The sequence below is a fragment of the Aulonocara stuartgranti genome (genome assembly GCF_965226115.1).
Source record: "Aulonocara stuartgranti genome assembly, chromosome: 5".
NCBI classification, from domain to species: Eukaryota; Metazoa; Chordata; class Actinopteri; order Cichliformes; family Cichlidae; genus Aulonocara; species Aulonocara stuartgranti.
In genome coordinates this window covers 20,676,228-20,692,766 of record NC_138943.1, presented here as the reverse complement: position 1 = coordinate 20,692,766, position 16,539 = coordinate 20,676,228, and the positions used below count along the sequence as shown (strand labels likewise).

At 41.5% G+C, this 16,539-nt stretch overlaps 1 protein-coding gene across 2 annotated transcripts; it reads left to right on the top strand.

Annotated features, from left to right (window-relative positions):
* Positions 1 to 466: 466 nt before the first annotated feature.
* srsf3b (serine and arginine rich splicing factor 3b) lies at positions 467 to 6,414 on the top strand. 2 transcript variants are annotated; one of them, XM_082532804.1, is made up of 6 exons: positions 467 to 587; positions 1,110 to 1,320; positions 1,768 to 1,908; positions 3,900 to 3,938; positions 4,421 to 4,507; positions 6,271 to 6,414. In XM_082532804.1, the coding sequence occupies exons 2-6, from the start codon at positions 1,118 to 1,120 to the stop codon at positions 6,296 to 6,298; spliced, it is 498 nt and encodes a 165-aa protein (XP_082388930.1). In that variant the 5' UTR covers positions 467 to 587; positions 1,110 to 1,117; the 3' UTR covers positions 6,299 to 6,414. The 2 variants fall into 2 exon arrangements, with proteins under 2 accessions (XP_082388930.1, XP_082388931.1); XM_082532805.1 differs by lacking the exon at positions 467 to 587 and adding an exon at positions 626 to 942.
* The last annotated feature ends 10,125 nt before the right edge of the window (positions 6,415 to 16,539 follow it).

The following is a 16,539-nucleotide window of genomic DNA, read 5'->3' as shown; positions in this document are numbered from 1 at the left end:
GATGTTGAAGATGAAGGTGCAATGCAGTAGAAAAAGAGAAAGACCACAGATAAGATTCATGGATGTAGTGAAGTAGGGCATGATGAGGGCTGGAGGCCAGGGATAGGGTGAAATGGAGACAGATGACCAGATGACCACTGTGGCGGAGACCCCTAAGGGAGCAACCGAGAGAAGAGTCCTAAAATGCTTTATTGTACAGAGTACAATTTATTTATACCTTTATTAGTTCAAATATCTCTATTTCTCTTAATATCATTTGAAGAAATACTTTACATCAATTTAACTATGCTATGTAACTCGTTAGTATCATAATTTTTCCTTGAGCTCTGGTAAATGTATTCACACTGTAAACAAAACATTCCTCTGAAGGTCATGTACAAGGACTGGATAGAGTGAAAAGGCAGCCAAAACTTGGACAACTGTTGTTCGGGAGGGGGGGCAAAGGAAGGAGGCGACATTAAACCCGCCCTCTCGAAAGTGGCATCCTGTTAATCCACTGACGTCACGCCATTTTCCACCGAAGACGAAAAGGCACAATTTAGCCGGATCACAATCGATAATCTGAGCTGATATTTACACCTAAAACGGTAGCGTTTCAATGTATTGCGTTGTTATATGTTTGCAAAACGACCTGTTGTGAGTTTACTTCACATATGTGAATGTATAGTATAAATTTCTGCGGCTGCTAGCAGAGTGCTGCTACCGCTGAGTAGGCCTCGGTAGGCGGCAGCCATTTTAGCTCCCTGTAAATAAGCTATTAGCCTCGAAACACAATGCAGCGTCGAATATGCAACAATATAGTTGGAGATATAAAGCAAACGAGTTAACTAAGGCATTTGGGATTCGCTTCGTCTGGCTGTCTGTTTTTGTTTGTTTTTTAAGTTTCCGTTAGCATAACCTGTAAATCCAGCGCAGGAAGTAGGCCAAGCTCTCAATTCGTTTGTGAGTAAATGGCTAAGTGAGAGAGAGTGTGACCAGTCTTTGTAGTGTATGTAGTGTAAAGCGCTTTGGGGTCCATAGGGACTAAGTAAAGCGCTATACAAATACAGGCCATTTACCAGTCTTTGTCTTAGAGCTAAAACATTAATATTATTCTGCTCACTTTTCAGATACAGTCATGCATCGTGACTGTCCCCTTGACTGCAAGGTCTACGTTGGAAATCTCGGCAACAATGGAAACAAGACAGAGTTAGAAAGAGCATTTGGCTACTATGGTCCTCTCCGGAGTGTTTGGGTGGCCAGGAACCCCCCAGGCTTCGCCTTTGTAGAGTTCGAAGATCCCAGAGATGCAACTGATGCCGTGCGGGAGCTTGATGGAAGGTAGGTGGCAGCCTATGCAAATCAGTTTATGCATGCTCAATCATCCAGGTCAGGAAAGTGGATTCTGTTTATCTGCACATGGCGTTTTCAGTGGAAGATGATGAAACGTTTCTCCTACTGAAAACGCTGCATCCCAATGAGTAGTCTACTTAAATGAAGGTATTGCTATTGGATCGGTACTACTCTTTCCTCCAAGTTCCTGACATTGCTCCCATTCTGCAGAAAGGAGAGTTCCTCTCATGCAGTCACACTTTTAACAATGATAACATGTTATTGGTCATCACATCTGTTACATTAGCAGACATTTAGACTACATTTAGACATTCAAATGATATATTCAGCCCACTGAAGTGTGCTAAGTAAGTCATTTTATTGGAAAAACGAGGAAAAATACTTTCTATTCATGTGTTTGTTTGTTTTTGTTTTTTGTTTTTTTTTCTTTTGCAGGACTTTGTGTGGCTGTCGGGTGCGTGTGGAGTTATCTACTGGCGAGAAGCGTAGCCGCACTCGAGGCGCTCCCCCTTCATGGAGCAGGCGTCCTAGAGACCGAGACGACTACAGGCGGCGTAGCCCACCACCCAGACGCAGGTGACCTACATGTTGTTGTTGGCCAGTAGACACGATAACCAATCTATTCTGCACTTTATTCTTGCTTGGTCACTTACCGGTTCAACTTTCTTGCCCACAGTACAGTTCCCTTTAATTGCATTTGGGTTTCCAGTGTAGGTATTTCTAGTGTTTGTGACCTTTTCTGGTGATTATATATTTGTGGGTGTTGCAATGCCTAAGACTTGCAGATTCATCTTCATTGACATTAATGGTCATTTTATGGAAGGAGCCACACAGATAGTCATTCACCATCATGTAGTGGAAAAGGGGCATTATTTCAGAATATAGAGAGGGCTGCCTTTCTGTTTCTGAGGCATCTAAAGTGTGGTCTGCAAGACCTAGGTTATACTTAAGGCACAAATGCTTCCTCTGAAACGCACATTTTTGTGCAGTCTCATTTTAACTGTTTTAAAAAGGCAAAAATGGGTGTGGGGAAACAGATTTAGGCAGTCAGTAAAAGTATAGGCTAAGTATAAGTATACATTTTGGGGGGAATAAAAGTGCCAAATGTGATGCAATTTTTTTTCTTTTTGTTTGAGGATGCTTTTTATTTTTCATCTATATTAATAAGAATGAACCCGTTGCAGAGCCACCACCATGCCTCTTCTCACCACCCTCTGAGTCAATCAACTAGTCCTCTTTCAGCATCATGTGACTGCTGATCATCGGGCCGCAATCAGCTTGGCTGGTGCTGTCACATGACCCAGGCATGGCCAGTCGTCAGGTTGCACCAGCCCATTGGTTCCTCAGCATGCCGTTCTCAACCTCCTCCTCCTTCAACCTTAACCCAAACGGCAGCGGCCACCTCACATTCCCGACCAATCAGCGTATTACGTTCCCAAATGTCTACAACCTACCAGCAGCAGCCTTCGGCTAACCAATTAAAGCAGGAAAAAAGCCACAGCCAGCCCCCATCTGCCTGCCACCTAATCACCTTGCAGCATCTGGCCAGTCCTATTCAGCCAATTCTACCCACCCGGCCGACAGTCTGCCTCCCTTTCGTCATTTCTAGCTTGTTGAAAACCAAAAATACTAGTAAGTTTTCCTGCTTCATTCAGTACACTGCTGATTACAGTTTTAAAAGTGAAGAGACAGCTGGTTTAAAAGGGTTGTTCTTTTTTTTTTTTTAAATTATTATTATTTTAATCATAAGTTTGTCATTTTGTCGTCCACCATTTCTGTAGTCCTTGTTTCAAAGGGGGATGGACCAACATCAAATATCTGGAACGTCATGTTTCCAGAGATTTCGATGATAGATAATCATCTGGTATGTCTTGGGGCTCTGAGCAGAATTATGAAGTCACATCAAAACTTTCCTTAAACACCCCCTATGAATATCAGATCTTTGTGTGTGTGTGTGTGTGTGTTCCCGGTTTGAGATCTTAGCCTGGCTGTTTCACGAGGCTTATTCCCTGTGAAAAATAAATTTTGGTACCAATTTCCATTTCTGTACATTTTTCCCTTAAAGTGCAGTGGACTGAATTCATACAGATGGTGGCCCAAATGGTGTGCTGGGTTTTTGATTCCCCACATCAGAGCCGATCCACAGTACGATATCAAACTACCTTAAGATGAAAATCCTGCTGGGGTTTCATGCCTCGGAGCTCTGAATCTACTGCTTATGAATCACGGGACGAATCCTAATCTGCATTTCAAAGTTAGACTGAAATATAATTGGACTTTATTGAAAGGTGCATGTGTTACTGTGGGAAAGGTGAGAGGTGGTTTCCTCTGCACCTGCCATCTTTATGTGCTGGGTCCACTGCCAGTGACTTCTGTTTTCTGGTTGAAGTCTTTGTTTTCCTTGGAAAAACATGCAAGTCGTTTACTTCCATTTTGAGTTCTTGAAATAGCCAAAGGGCTGTGCTGAGGGAGCCCCGTGTAAGAAAAGGAGTAAATAATGTGGAGCTCTACACAGTGATCAATCTATCTGTCTTCGTCCTTAACACGTTTGTATTTTCCCTGCGCAGATCCCCACGCAGGAGGAGCTTCAGCCGCAGCCGTAGCAGGCAAGTCATCTTTCACGCTGCATGAGATTAACTCTATAATTTCAGCATTGTGTATGCATGTGTTTTATTTGTAGCATACAAATGTGATGCAGAAGTGTTGCGCTAAACCTGACCTGCGTGGAAGCTGAAATGTTTTTTGCAGAGGTGCTTGTTTAACTTTACAGCCTGTTTGAACCTTTGTTGCTGTTTCTGTGATGATGCAGTGTAAGCGCTGCGCTAATTGATATGATGTGGAAGGCAAAGTGGAGTCGGCTTACACTAAGTGAAAACTGAGTGTGTACATATGCACACTTAATATATTCATGTTTACAGATTTCAGACCTTGTTTACGTGCATCTTTACACTAAATTAAATGTAATTTGAAAGCAAACCACCATCTTTTTAAATATATCTAACTTTTGGTTAAACTGTTTTTGTTTAAAAAAAAAAAAAGTTATAAAAAAGTTGTAAAATTTTTATAATGGGATGTTTTTCTTCTTCAGGTCTTTCTCCAGAGACAGGAGGAGAGAGAGGTCCCTCTCCCGGGACAGGAACCACAAACCTTCGAGATCCTTCTCTCGATCAAGAAGGTACTTGTACACCTTGAACTGTGTGAAGATTATTTCAGTCCATTAAAGTAGGGTTGTTAGCGACTCATCAAATAGACAAACATTATTTATTTAAATAAAATATTGGGATATTAATTTACAGTGACAGTGTTGGTTCATAGCTGACAAACTGAGATAAAGTCAGCTCGACTGAAAAGCCATCCAACACCGGATACTCCTGTCAAGGCTGCCTCTTAATCCAGAGCAAGCAAATGTCTCCATCCCACCAGTAAAAAAACAGGACAGCCACCTTCTTAAAAAAAAAAACCACGACTTATTGCTATTCTTGGTGACTAAATGGTTGCCCAAAACTTGGGGGTGTTGCAGGTTTGTTGATATCTGTTTTATCCAGTTAGTTGAAGTAGGCTTTGAAATTTAAAAAAAGAGGGTTATCATAGGGTGTTTGGTGGCAGCACCTGTTTCTCTGCTGAAAGTAAAGAGATGTATGACCCAGAGTAGAGCTGGGCGATATGAGATTTTTTCATATCGCGATATGTTTGTTTTTTTTTTTTCATTTCAGGCGATAACGATATCTATCACGATATAAGCCAAATAACTATATTTGTAAGATTTAAATGTGCCGTTGCTCACAAGTAAAATGTGAAATAATCAGCAGCTTGTTTTGATTTAAATATTTATTTCCCATAATAAGTTCAAGAGGGTAGATGTACTAAAGAAACATGAGACTTTTTCAGATAAATAAAGGCAAATATTGCAAACTACACAAAAGGCAGCCGCTAAAGCGTTTAAGTTTCAAAATAGAACAAACGAAACAGACTAAATTGTCAATTCCACTTAGAAACAAAATATTAATTCTAAAAATAAATCTTAGTTTGTTTTACAGAAGAACAGACAAAATTGACTAACTTTTGTCAATATCAAATAAACTGAGAACTAAAAGGAAATTCTCAATCTCTCCTTGTTGTATAGCTGAGCTTTTCAAACAGTTTTAACATTTACTTTAGTCTGACAAAAGCCGAATGACGAATTAGAGCTTCCAGTCAGAGATTGAGCATGCACCGGTTTATTGCATTTCCAGACTTGCTTTCGGCACAATTTATAGTGCGCGCTACTCTTTTTGTGAGACTTGAAATAGCCGAAATACCTTCACACTATGGAACTTCTATGGCTCTTCCGTTCGACAATCTCTCCGGCATTGGAACCATCATCTGTTTTCTCTTCGGTAACCTTCTAGTCGGCACACTCATTTCCTCCGTTCCCCGGGCGGCAAAGCGGCTGGCTGCTTCCCAAAACAAATACACATGTGCGGCTTGGCACTTGTGCTGTACGTAACAGGTCACGTGAAGTGACGCTCCGGCTGTGATTGGTTCGGCTCTGCACTACTTAATTTGGATTGGCTGTTTTTTTTTTTTTTTTTTAAGAGGACAAGAGCGGTGAGGTCTATCGCAATAGTTTAATTTTTCTATCGAGAAAAGGTTATTTCGCAATACATATCGTTATCGTTCAATCGCCCAGCTCTAACCCAGAGTATCCGCCTCAGAGTAAACCGATCAATAACCACTCAGCTGAGTGTGTGAGTATGTGTGACATCAGTCTGCTGCTGTTGGTCACACGATTAATGAATCTGGCATCCTGTGGGTGTGATGTTATACGCAGCACAAACTCCCACAAACACATTTCAGGTGCATTTAAAACCCAATTTGATTGTTTGTGATTGGTGAAGGGCGCTTTAATGCAAAAATGAGCTGAAATGTGTTTATTTTTTGTCTTGTTCTCCCTCACAGCCGCTCCAGGTCTAATGGCAGAAGATAAGAGGTCTGCCAGGTGTAAAGGGAGCTGAAGATGAACGGTTTTACGGGCTTTCCCGTTTCATATGATGGACTCATCATGACCGTGAGGTCACTTTTGTCTTCTTCTTTTTTTTTTTTCCTTTTTTTTTTTCCTTTTTTTTTTTTTTTTAAAGAAAACAACAACAATCAAGCATTTTAGTGTCCCTCCCTTTTTCCTGTTGTGGTGACTTTCAAATACAGTGACTGGGCGTGTACAGGTATAATAGCTCACCTGTGCCATGTCTGTCTTGCTGGTCCTGAAACAGTAGTGCCACCCAGCATTCCAGTTCACCAGTTAATCTCTGAGCTTTTGTTTTCTTGAAGAATGTTCTGTGTAGTTAGACATCGTGTGAGTAGTCCGTCATTTTTCACTGTGTAAATGTCAGCATTTTTTTAAAAAAAAGAAAAAGATGGGATAAATCCCTTTTTGTTTGTTTGTAAGCCAACTATTTTTTTTCTAGCTACACTCTTCATAATGAAGTTTTCCATCTGTTAGTGGTTGGCTGTTTTTGTTTATTTAAAAAAAAAAAAAAAGGCAGCCTTTTCAAATGCAAATCTGTCCAGTGAATCAAAATAACTACAAGGAGCAGAGGTCAGATTTTTGTCTGTGAAGTTTTTCATTTTTTTTCTTTTGTTTGATACTATGTGAAATTGTCTCAATTAAAAATACTGGTTGGTTTTAAAAAAAAGTTGGGGTTTTTTTGTATTTTTTTCCTCACACCTTTCCTAAGATTAATAAAGTACCAATGTACTCTGAGCATTTAACCCCCACCAGAGGGCGCTCTTGATGTGTGAAGAAGCCCAGAGCATTGTTTCAGCTGAATTAAAGATGTGCCTTTATTTAACCCTAGCTGCTTTGTAAATGAGGCTTCACTCTTTTTAAATAGCTTTCATAGCTTTATTTTCATTCGCAAGTATTACTTTTTTGCATTTAATATAAATCTCAAGCAACTCTCTTCATTATAAGCAGTGCAATGAAGGTAAAATGAGTTTAAACACCTTGGGTCAAATATTCAGAGCAACAGAGTCCAGGAAGGGTGGAGCAGGTGGAGATGAGTGTCAGGGGTCATTTTTGATAGGATTCAGCGAGAGTGCTCAATGCCTCAGGGAAGAGACTCGATTGGAGGGGGTTACAACGGGGAACGTGGAAAATAAAATTTGCTTGTATGCAGACATAGCGCTAGGAAACCCGGAAGAGGGAATCCCTCTGCTTATGGAAATACTGGAAGAATATGGCAGACTGTCCTGTTACAGACTAAACATTCAAAAAACTCAAAGCTTGACGTTCTTTTTTAACCCCTCAAGACAATTGGTAGCAAGATATAGATTCGGATGACATCAATCTCAATGGAGTACTTGGGGATCCTGCTGACAAAGACCTTGCATTGTTATATGAAGTTAATTATAATCGGGTGAAAGAGAAGATATATAAGATAAGATAACTCTTTACAGTCATTGCACAGTCATACATAGTACAGTAGTACAATGAAATTGGAAAACTGTCCTACGTCGGCACTACATATAACACGATATGACACATCACAGCGCAACACAACACAGTATATTAACTTATTAAAAAAAAAGAATAAGTGTATTTGTATTGCACATTAATTATTACTGCACCTTGTTATAAATATAAATATTATTATTGTTACTGTTTTTACCGTTGTTACCCCCCCCCCCCCTAAAAAAGTCCAGGTAGGTAGCCAGTCAGGTCAGCTGTTTGCATTGATCAGGGTATTGCTCTGTTGTAAAAGCTGTCCTTGAGTCTATTTGTCCTCAGCAGCCTGAACCTCCTGCCAGACGGCAGCAGCTTAAACACCCGGTGTCCTGGGTGTGTGCAGTCCCGTAGGATGCTGCGTGCCCTCTTGAGACAGCGAGTGCTGTACAGGTCCTTCAGGGAGGGAAGAGGATGTCCAAGGATTTTTTTGGGCCATATTGATGACCCTCTGGAGTGCCTTTCTGTGTGCTGTGGTGCAGCTGGAGAACCACACACCGATGCAATATGTCAGCACACTTTCAATGGAGCAGCGGTAGAAGACGGTCAGCAGCTCCTTCTTCAGGTCCATTTTTCTGAGGATTCTCAGAAAGTGGAGACGCTGTTGGGCCTTCTTTAAGACCGCAGAGGTGTTAGAGCTCCATTGGAGGTCTGTGTCTATGTGCACACCCAGAAACTTGAAACTGGAGACCCTTTCCACACACTCCCCGTTGATGCTGACAGGCTGCAGCTCGGACTTCCTCCTTCTGAAGTCAACTACCAGTTCTTCTGTCTTGGTGGTATTGAGGTCCAGGTTGTTGTCTACACACCAATCTGTCAGCCTCTGAACTTCAGCTCTGTACGCCGTCTCATCTCCCCCTGAGATGAGCCCCACCACGGTGGTATCATCTGCAAACTTAATGACTGTGTTGTCTGGGTGGGAACTAACACAGTCATGTGTGTACAGAGTGTACAGTAGGGGACTCAGTACACAGCCTTGGGGAGAGCCGGTGTTAAGGCTGAGGGCTGAGGAAAGATGAGGCCCCACTCTAACTCTCTGTACACGGTCTGAAAGGAAGTCTCTGCTCCAGCGGCAGGTGGTGGAAGGAAGTCCAATTTCCAGCAGTTTATGAAGATCTGGAGAGGTGGGGTCTGCTCCACCTCGATCTGGCCAGCAGAGTTAGAGCAATAAAGATAAATATCCTCCCAAAACTGCTATATTTGTTTGCAGCACTTCCAGTGGAGGTTCCAGCAAAACAATTTAGGGAGTGGGATATGCATTGCTCAAGATTCATATGGGGAAATAAAAGGCAGAGAGTGAGATATGCAATATTGCAGCTGCCTGGTGAGCGGGGGGGGGGGGGGGGGGGGGGGGTGGCCCTACCATGCTTTGAGGATTACTATCTGGCAGCCCAGATCAGACCTCTAGTGTGCTGGTGTAACTAAGCATGAGGCAAAATGGAAGGACATTGAGCTTTCTTTGATTGATTTCCCAATACAGTTTGTTCTGGGGTCTCTTGAGAGTTTGCCACAGGCATATCAGATGCAAAATTTCTGTGTAAGTTTTTCTCTGAAAAAATGGGCAGATGTGATTAAAATTTTTGGTCTTAATAGGGAAATAGGGTTGCTGGGATGGCCAGCGTATCTCCCACGCTTCCTTCCAGCATTATTAGACCATAAATTTAGGGAGTGGTCCAGGCATGGAATCACTGCAGTCTGTAAGATAGTGAAGCATGGGGAGCTGATAAATTTTGAGGATGTGTCAGATTTACGAGATCGGCAGGGAAGATTTTTATCGCTACCTACAGGTTCGGAACTTCTTCCGGAAGGAAGTTAGAATGCCTGACGCAGATGCTAGTGGGGTGATCCAAATATTTATGGATGCTTATGGTGAGAACATTATAAGAGGTACTACAGGCAAAGTGTATAGAAGTTTTATAGCTATGAAAAAGACCTCAACAAGATATGTCAGTCATCGATGGGAAATAGAAGCAGGTATAACTATCTCAGAGGAAGATTGGTCGCGGATGTGGAAGAATGTGTTATCTACCACAAATTCTTTAACATGGCGAGATTTTGGATGGAAGAATTTAATTAGATTCTTCATCACACCAAAGCAGAAATCCAAAATAAGTGGTTCAGGCGCTTCATGCTGGAGGGAGTGCGGGGAGGTCGCTGCAGGTTGCTTCTATGTCTTCTGGTCATGCCCTAAACTGAAGACCTTTTGGGAGGAGATTAAACAACTGGTGATGGATGTGCTGGAAGTAACACTGGACTTCTCCTTTAGTACCATGTACCTTGGGAATATCCCTGAGGATATAAATAAAAGAGACTCACACTTACTGAAAATAATTATGGTTGCATGCAAAAAGGCAATTACTAAATGTTGGTTACAGACAAGCCCCCCCACACGGAAGCTGGTCATAGACATTATTAACACAATTCATCATATGGAACTGATTACCCTCTCACTGCGGCTGCAGAAGGAGAAAGGAGAGAGTTTGGGAGAGATTGGATCATTATACGTTAAAAGACTAGAAACTGATACCTGTGTGATGCAGAGGGACAGCTGTGGATTTGTTTGAATGGAACATGCACCTGTGTAATATGTAATATATGCAAGTAAAACGAGGCGATGTGAACATATGTGAATGTGTTGGTTTCCCTTGCCCTCTTTAGTTCTGTATGTAACATAAGATGAAAATCAATAAAGAGAAAGTATTACAAAAAAAAAAGGATTCAGCGAGAGTGAAAGGGATGGTAGTGAGATCTGCTATATGGTTTGGAGAAGTGAGAAAGCTGAGCAGAAAAGAGGAAAACCTGAGAGAAGATTCTTGAAGGAGGGCATGCGAGTTAGTGAGATGGAGACAGATCCACAATGGTGACCCTTAAAAGAAGAAGACCACATTTAACAAAAAGCTCACTCAGAGCAACCTGTTGAATCCACTTCCAGCTAGTGGCGCTTTGGGATTTTTTCCTTCTGATTTGTTGAACATCATTTTCTGTTTCACGGTTTCACTTCAGGTAGTTCAAACTCCACATCAGTACAGGTTTCCCCATATTTAGTCCTCGTTTATGTAATAAATAATGCACAAAGGGTCTTTTTAAAAAAAAAAAAAATTTTTTTTAGTGTTTAAATTCGATGTAAAATTCCCCTTCAGCCAACTAAAATTTTAAATAACGTAAATGTGATATCTTTTATAAATAAAGCACAGGCTTTAATATTGACTTTCGAAGACGATTAGCTGAGTAGAGGAGCAATGAGAGGACTGAGGAGGTTATTACTGTTCCCGTTTGCCAGTTCCCAGTGTGTCAACAAGTCAGGATTAAGAAGGGAAAAAAGCAACCTATGGCAGGTTCATGTTCTCGTAATTTCCCTCCTTTTCTGTTGAACGTGGTGTTTAGTAAGAGGCTGTTATGTAATAGGTTGACTGATTGTTTAACCCTTTCAGCAGGACAGATAACCAAATCAAATCAAATCACTTTTATTGTCACATCACATGTGCAGGCACACTGGCACAGCACATGCGAGTGAAATTCTTGTGTGCGAGCCCCACAAGCAACAGAGATGTGCAAACACAACAACACAAACGAACAAAATACAAGAATGGCCAACCTGAAACTAATAAATATATGTACAATATATAATAGTGTATGCATTTCTGGATGTGTATACTAAATATTTTCCTACGTGTGTGTGTGTGTGTGTGTGTGTGTGTGTGTGTGTATACACATTTTTACAAATTAAATAGTAAAAAAAAAAACAAACAAAAAAAAAAAAACAATCCAAACAATGATGTCCTTGTGCTATTTATAAAGTCGTGTGAAAGCGTCTGAAAACCGTGCTAATACTGAAAATAGTAGCTAAGAGTGAAAGCGTAACATGATGCATAAGGGTGCTTCACACAGTTTCATTCACTAAATTTAAAGCTGTGGGTGGCGGACTTTATTTAAGACATCCCGCCACAGCTCTCACGCTGTCCAGTAACTTTTCCTGGGTTACACCCAGCTCCAGCTGTTCACGCTCACAGTCCACGTGAAGCCGGCATAACGGAGACTTGAGTTCTCAAATCTGCGCGCGCTTTCCCGCAATTACTCAAGCCCGTGTGACGTCACTGGAACGATGACTCTGCATCCACGGCGACGGGAAGCCACTCTTTGAGCCGTGGTATTTCCACCCAAGCGTTATGTAACGCATTACCTGTGGGTTTGACGCCCACGGAGCAGAGGACAGGATGATGTAAAGCACACAATGGTGCTGCAGCGTGTTAATTCTAGACGAGGTCACAGTTCAGTACCCTGTGATCACCCAGCGCTGAGCTGGGTGATCAGACAGTAGATGAAGACAAAATAAAACACTTTAAATAATCAGTCCATACACTCTCTTCAATCTGCTCCAAGGTTGGGATTTCATATCAGTGAGAAGAAGAACTTGGCATCCTCTCTTTCTTCTTATAGAGTGTTAATGGAGGCGGATATTTTACCTCTGTCCTTGAACACAACACTTTATTAGGAACACCTGTGCACCTCCTTTCTCAGAGGAACCCTTTGACAGCAGTGTGTTTGGTTGGTTATTTGCATTCAATTTTATTTCATCCAATTCAATTTTATTTATATATCACAACAACAGTTGCCTCAAGGCGCTTTGTATTGTACAACCCCAATCCCCCCACCCCCCACCCCCAAAAAGGTAGTTTTGATGCTAAATAAAAACGAAATGACCAATGAAATGAAATGATTTATTTACAATAAAAACATATCAACTGTTTAAACTGAGAAAATGTACCATTCCATGGTCCTGTTGAGCAGTACATCTCAAACAGGCTGGAAAGGCCCGTCCCCACTTCAGTTAACAGTCTGCAAACATCTGGGGAATTAGGAGACCAGCTGGCTGGACTTCTAGGATCGGACTATTGTCCAATTCATGTCTCAAACAGGATTCTAGCTGCTCAGCAGTCCTGGGCCTTCTTTGTCGTATGTGTTTCATGATGAGCAGATGTTATCAGCTGGTGAAGTTCTGGCAGATCAGTTCAGCACTCAGACTCTTCTACTATGAAGTTATGCTGCAGTAATCGCTGCAGTATGGAGTTTAGCATTTTCTTGCTAAAGACATCATCTGGATGGGAGTATATGTTGCTCTAAAATCTATATATACCTACCTATGAGCACTGATGGTGGCTTTGCAGAAGCACAAGCTGACAGGTTGTAGCCACTGGATGGATAGATGAATGGTTGCTAGATGGTTGCAGACCAGTCTCTTGGCCTGTGTGACTGGGGCTTTATTCACTTGATCCTACTCTGTAACTACGATTGTCACACATTGAAAATGGTGGACAAGTTAATGTTTTTATATTTTTGGGGTCTTTCATCAACAGTGAGGGGTAAACAGGAAAAGAGAAGTAGAATGAGCAGGGGAAGACACGCGGGAAAGGGTCACACTCAAACCCAGGCCACTGCATCTCATCCATATATGGCATGCGGGCGCCTGCTCAACCAGTGAGCTAAACAGGTGCCAAGGATTAGTTAACGTCTCCAAAACCTCAATCGGACTGGAAATATTTTGCAACCACAGCTACTGCCATTTGTTTTAAACAAATGCATTCTTTTTAAATTAAAAAGAATGCATAAGGTAATTTCTAAGACCCAGAAGCTGTATTTATACACGTGAATGGAGCACGATCCTTCATACTGTGTGTAAAAATCAGAGCAGCTGTTTGGTGGTGAACCTTCTGGAAATCTCTTTCCGCGGTGAAAACATTCAGCAACTCAGTCTGAGCCTTTTGGAAACATTGGTGCAAATGACCCGGTAACTTCCTGATTCGGATCAGTTAAGTTCTGTCCTGATACCGTCACTCATTTTATGCTTTTTTTTCTCTTGCCTTGTAAATGCACCTCCGCAGCTTCAACACGTGTCTATACCTGCAACATTTGAGAAGACTTTTTTTTTTAGCCTTATGGACATTTAAGCATTGATTCTGAAGTAAAAACAATGATCCACAACAGTTCGTTATACTCTTAGACATACAAACAATATCAGAAAGCCAAGTTTTAGTTGAAGCAATTGCGAGGTAACAAAAGAAACCCAGCATTCAGGTTAAAAAGTAATCCACAAGGAATTTGCCTTTACATGTCTGTCCTTTTCATTGGCTTGTTGCACGAAGAAGCTGCTTTTATTTGCGTGAAACTGAACTCGGTCTGAACTCAGCCTTAATCTTGGGACTGCTGCAGATTTAGATAGAAAAACAGTTATTTGCACATCCCGTATGCATGTTGTAATACGGTGCTGTCATACGGCACACTGGACCGATAGTTCTGTAAATGTTTTTCCTCTGTGTTTATGCCAGAATTTGGACACTTTGGCATATCTAAATAACTTTAATGTTTTTTTTGCAGCGGGATGGTAAAATCAGTAACCCTCTATTCATTTTTGAAGGCTACATAATTGTGCGCTTTGCAGGGTGCTTTGTCAGGACATGCTGTGCTCCCAGGTCAAAGTGTCAACATCCAGTATGTACAGTAGAAAGCTGAAGCAAATCTGTTTCCCTGAAATGCTCCTTGCTGAAATATGGGTTATTTAACTGTAAGCATAATTATTAATAACAAACAGGTTTTAACATTTTAATGAGATCATACACAAGTACTTGATTTTGATTTTGTTGTATGTTTTCAGTATTACATAAGCATGGTGTCAGGTAAAATTGCAAAGAGCGGGACTTCCTTGATAAATATTTAACTAAGTGGTAGCTTACTTAGTCTATGCACTTCATTTGGCGCTATCTGTGAAACAAAGCTTTTATGGTGGGTGCAGAACAAAGACCTGAATAACACAATTTGATTAGGCCTGTGCACTGTGCCGCCGCCTCAAAGCTGAGCGATAATAGAGTGTCCACTCAGCTGCACGAGTGTAAAAGCAAATTAACTCCAGTGCATATCTCCACTGAGTATAACTTCCTAGCTGGTGTGTTGGTGTGCATGTGTGTTTCTCTTGTGTCTCATCACTCAGTTACTTAACAAAGGACTCACTGTAGAGTCAGATCAGCTGGGCCTTTATACACCGAAGCCTACAGTCTGGGCCCTTATTGTTGATGTTCTGGGAACTAGGCTAAAGGGCAGCATGATGGGGCTGGAGAGCATTGGGGACGGGGGTGTATAATGTTATGTAATAATAACACCCTGAAAGTGTCAGCAGGGAATACAGTCTGCATGTATAGTTTATTACTGTCTTGTCACTGCTGCTAGTATAAGATTGGGTTTATTCTATAAAACTTGAAGATATTTTCTGAAATAATTCTGTTTTTCTTTTTAGTTTTTTTTATGTCAAAGTAAGTTGCACTCATGGGCCACTTCTTTAGTTACATTAGTTGCCTTAAATTTCCAATAAGCTGACTGAAACTAGTTTGAGATGATTTGAGCTTTGCGACATGGTGCATTGGTCAGCAGCAATACTCAGGATGTGGTGTTTAAGTGATGCTCAGCTGGAACTAAAGGACCTAAAGTGTGTGAAGAATATATCCCTCCAGGCTATTACACAATCGACTGAGGTGTTGATACAAAGCTGGAGCGCAGATGGATCCATTCTTTTGTGTTGCTTACAAAAAATCCTGAACATACAACCTGAATGTGGCAGCAGGAATCGAGACTCATCAGACCACGCAACATGTATCCAGTCTTTTAGTGTCCAGTTTTTATGACTCCGTACCAATTTTAGCCTATGTTTCCTCCTCTTAGCTGACAGGAGTGGTGCCCTGTGTGGCCTTATGGTGGTCTTCCTCCCCTCACCTTCAACTGGTTACAGCAGATGGTTGTCCCTCCCTCAGCTTGCTTCTGTCAGAGGTTTCTTCCTGTTAAAGGGGAGTTTTTCCTTCCCAGAAGTGCTTGCTCATGAGGGGGTGGGGGTGTCCTCTAACTGATGGGGTTTTCTCATATTACTGTAGGGGTTTTACCTTACAATGTAAAGTGCCTTGAGGTGATTGTTGTTGTTATTTGACACCGTGTAAAGAAACAATTTTAACTGAACTGAGTTGAATAACTTGAGTATAACGTGTGGTTATGTGAGTTTATGTTGCCTTCCTATCAGCTCGAAGCAGTCTGTCCATCCTCCTCTGACATCAACAAGGCATTTTCACCCACAGAACTGCTGCTTGCTGGATATTTTCTCTTTTCTGGACAATACTGCAAACCCTGGAGATGTTTATGTGGGAAAATCCCAGCACAGCAGCACTTTCTGAAATACAAAGACCAGCCTATCTGGCACCAAATTCCCTTAAATCACTTTTCTTCCCCGTTCTTATGCTTACTTTAAACGTTACCAGGTCATCTTCATCGTGTCTACACATCTAAATATATTGAGTTTCCACCATATGATCGGCATATTAGATATTGACCTTAACAAACTGTTGAACATGTGTACCTAATGAAGTGGCCGGTGAATGTTGTCATAGTGAAGTGGTCGATACATATAGTGAGTTTTTTGGGGAGGGGGGGTTACCACAGGAGGGATATATTTAAATTGGACACAGGTACAAAGAGCGCATGAGTGCAGTTGCCCAGTGTAGTTCCATTTACTGTTTACGAGTTTCTCCACTTTTACTTCTACTTTCTCCTTCGCTGCTGTCTGCTCTGTGATGTCAACAGAAACCGAAACGTCGCGTGACTGTTTTAGAAATGGGAGGAAGCAAACGAGATGTGTCATGTATCCTGGAAACGGGACAAGTACACACACCGCTGCGCTCTGTCATGCGCACTGA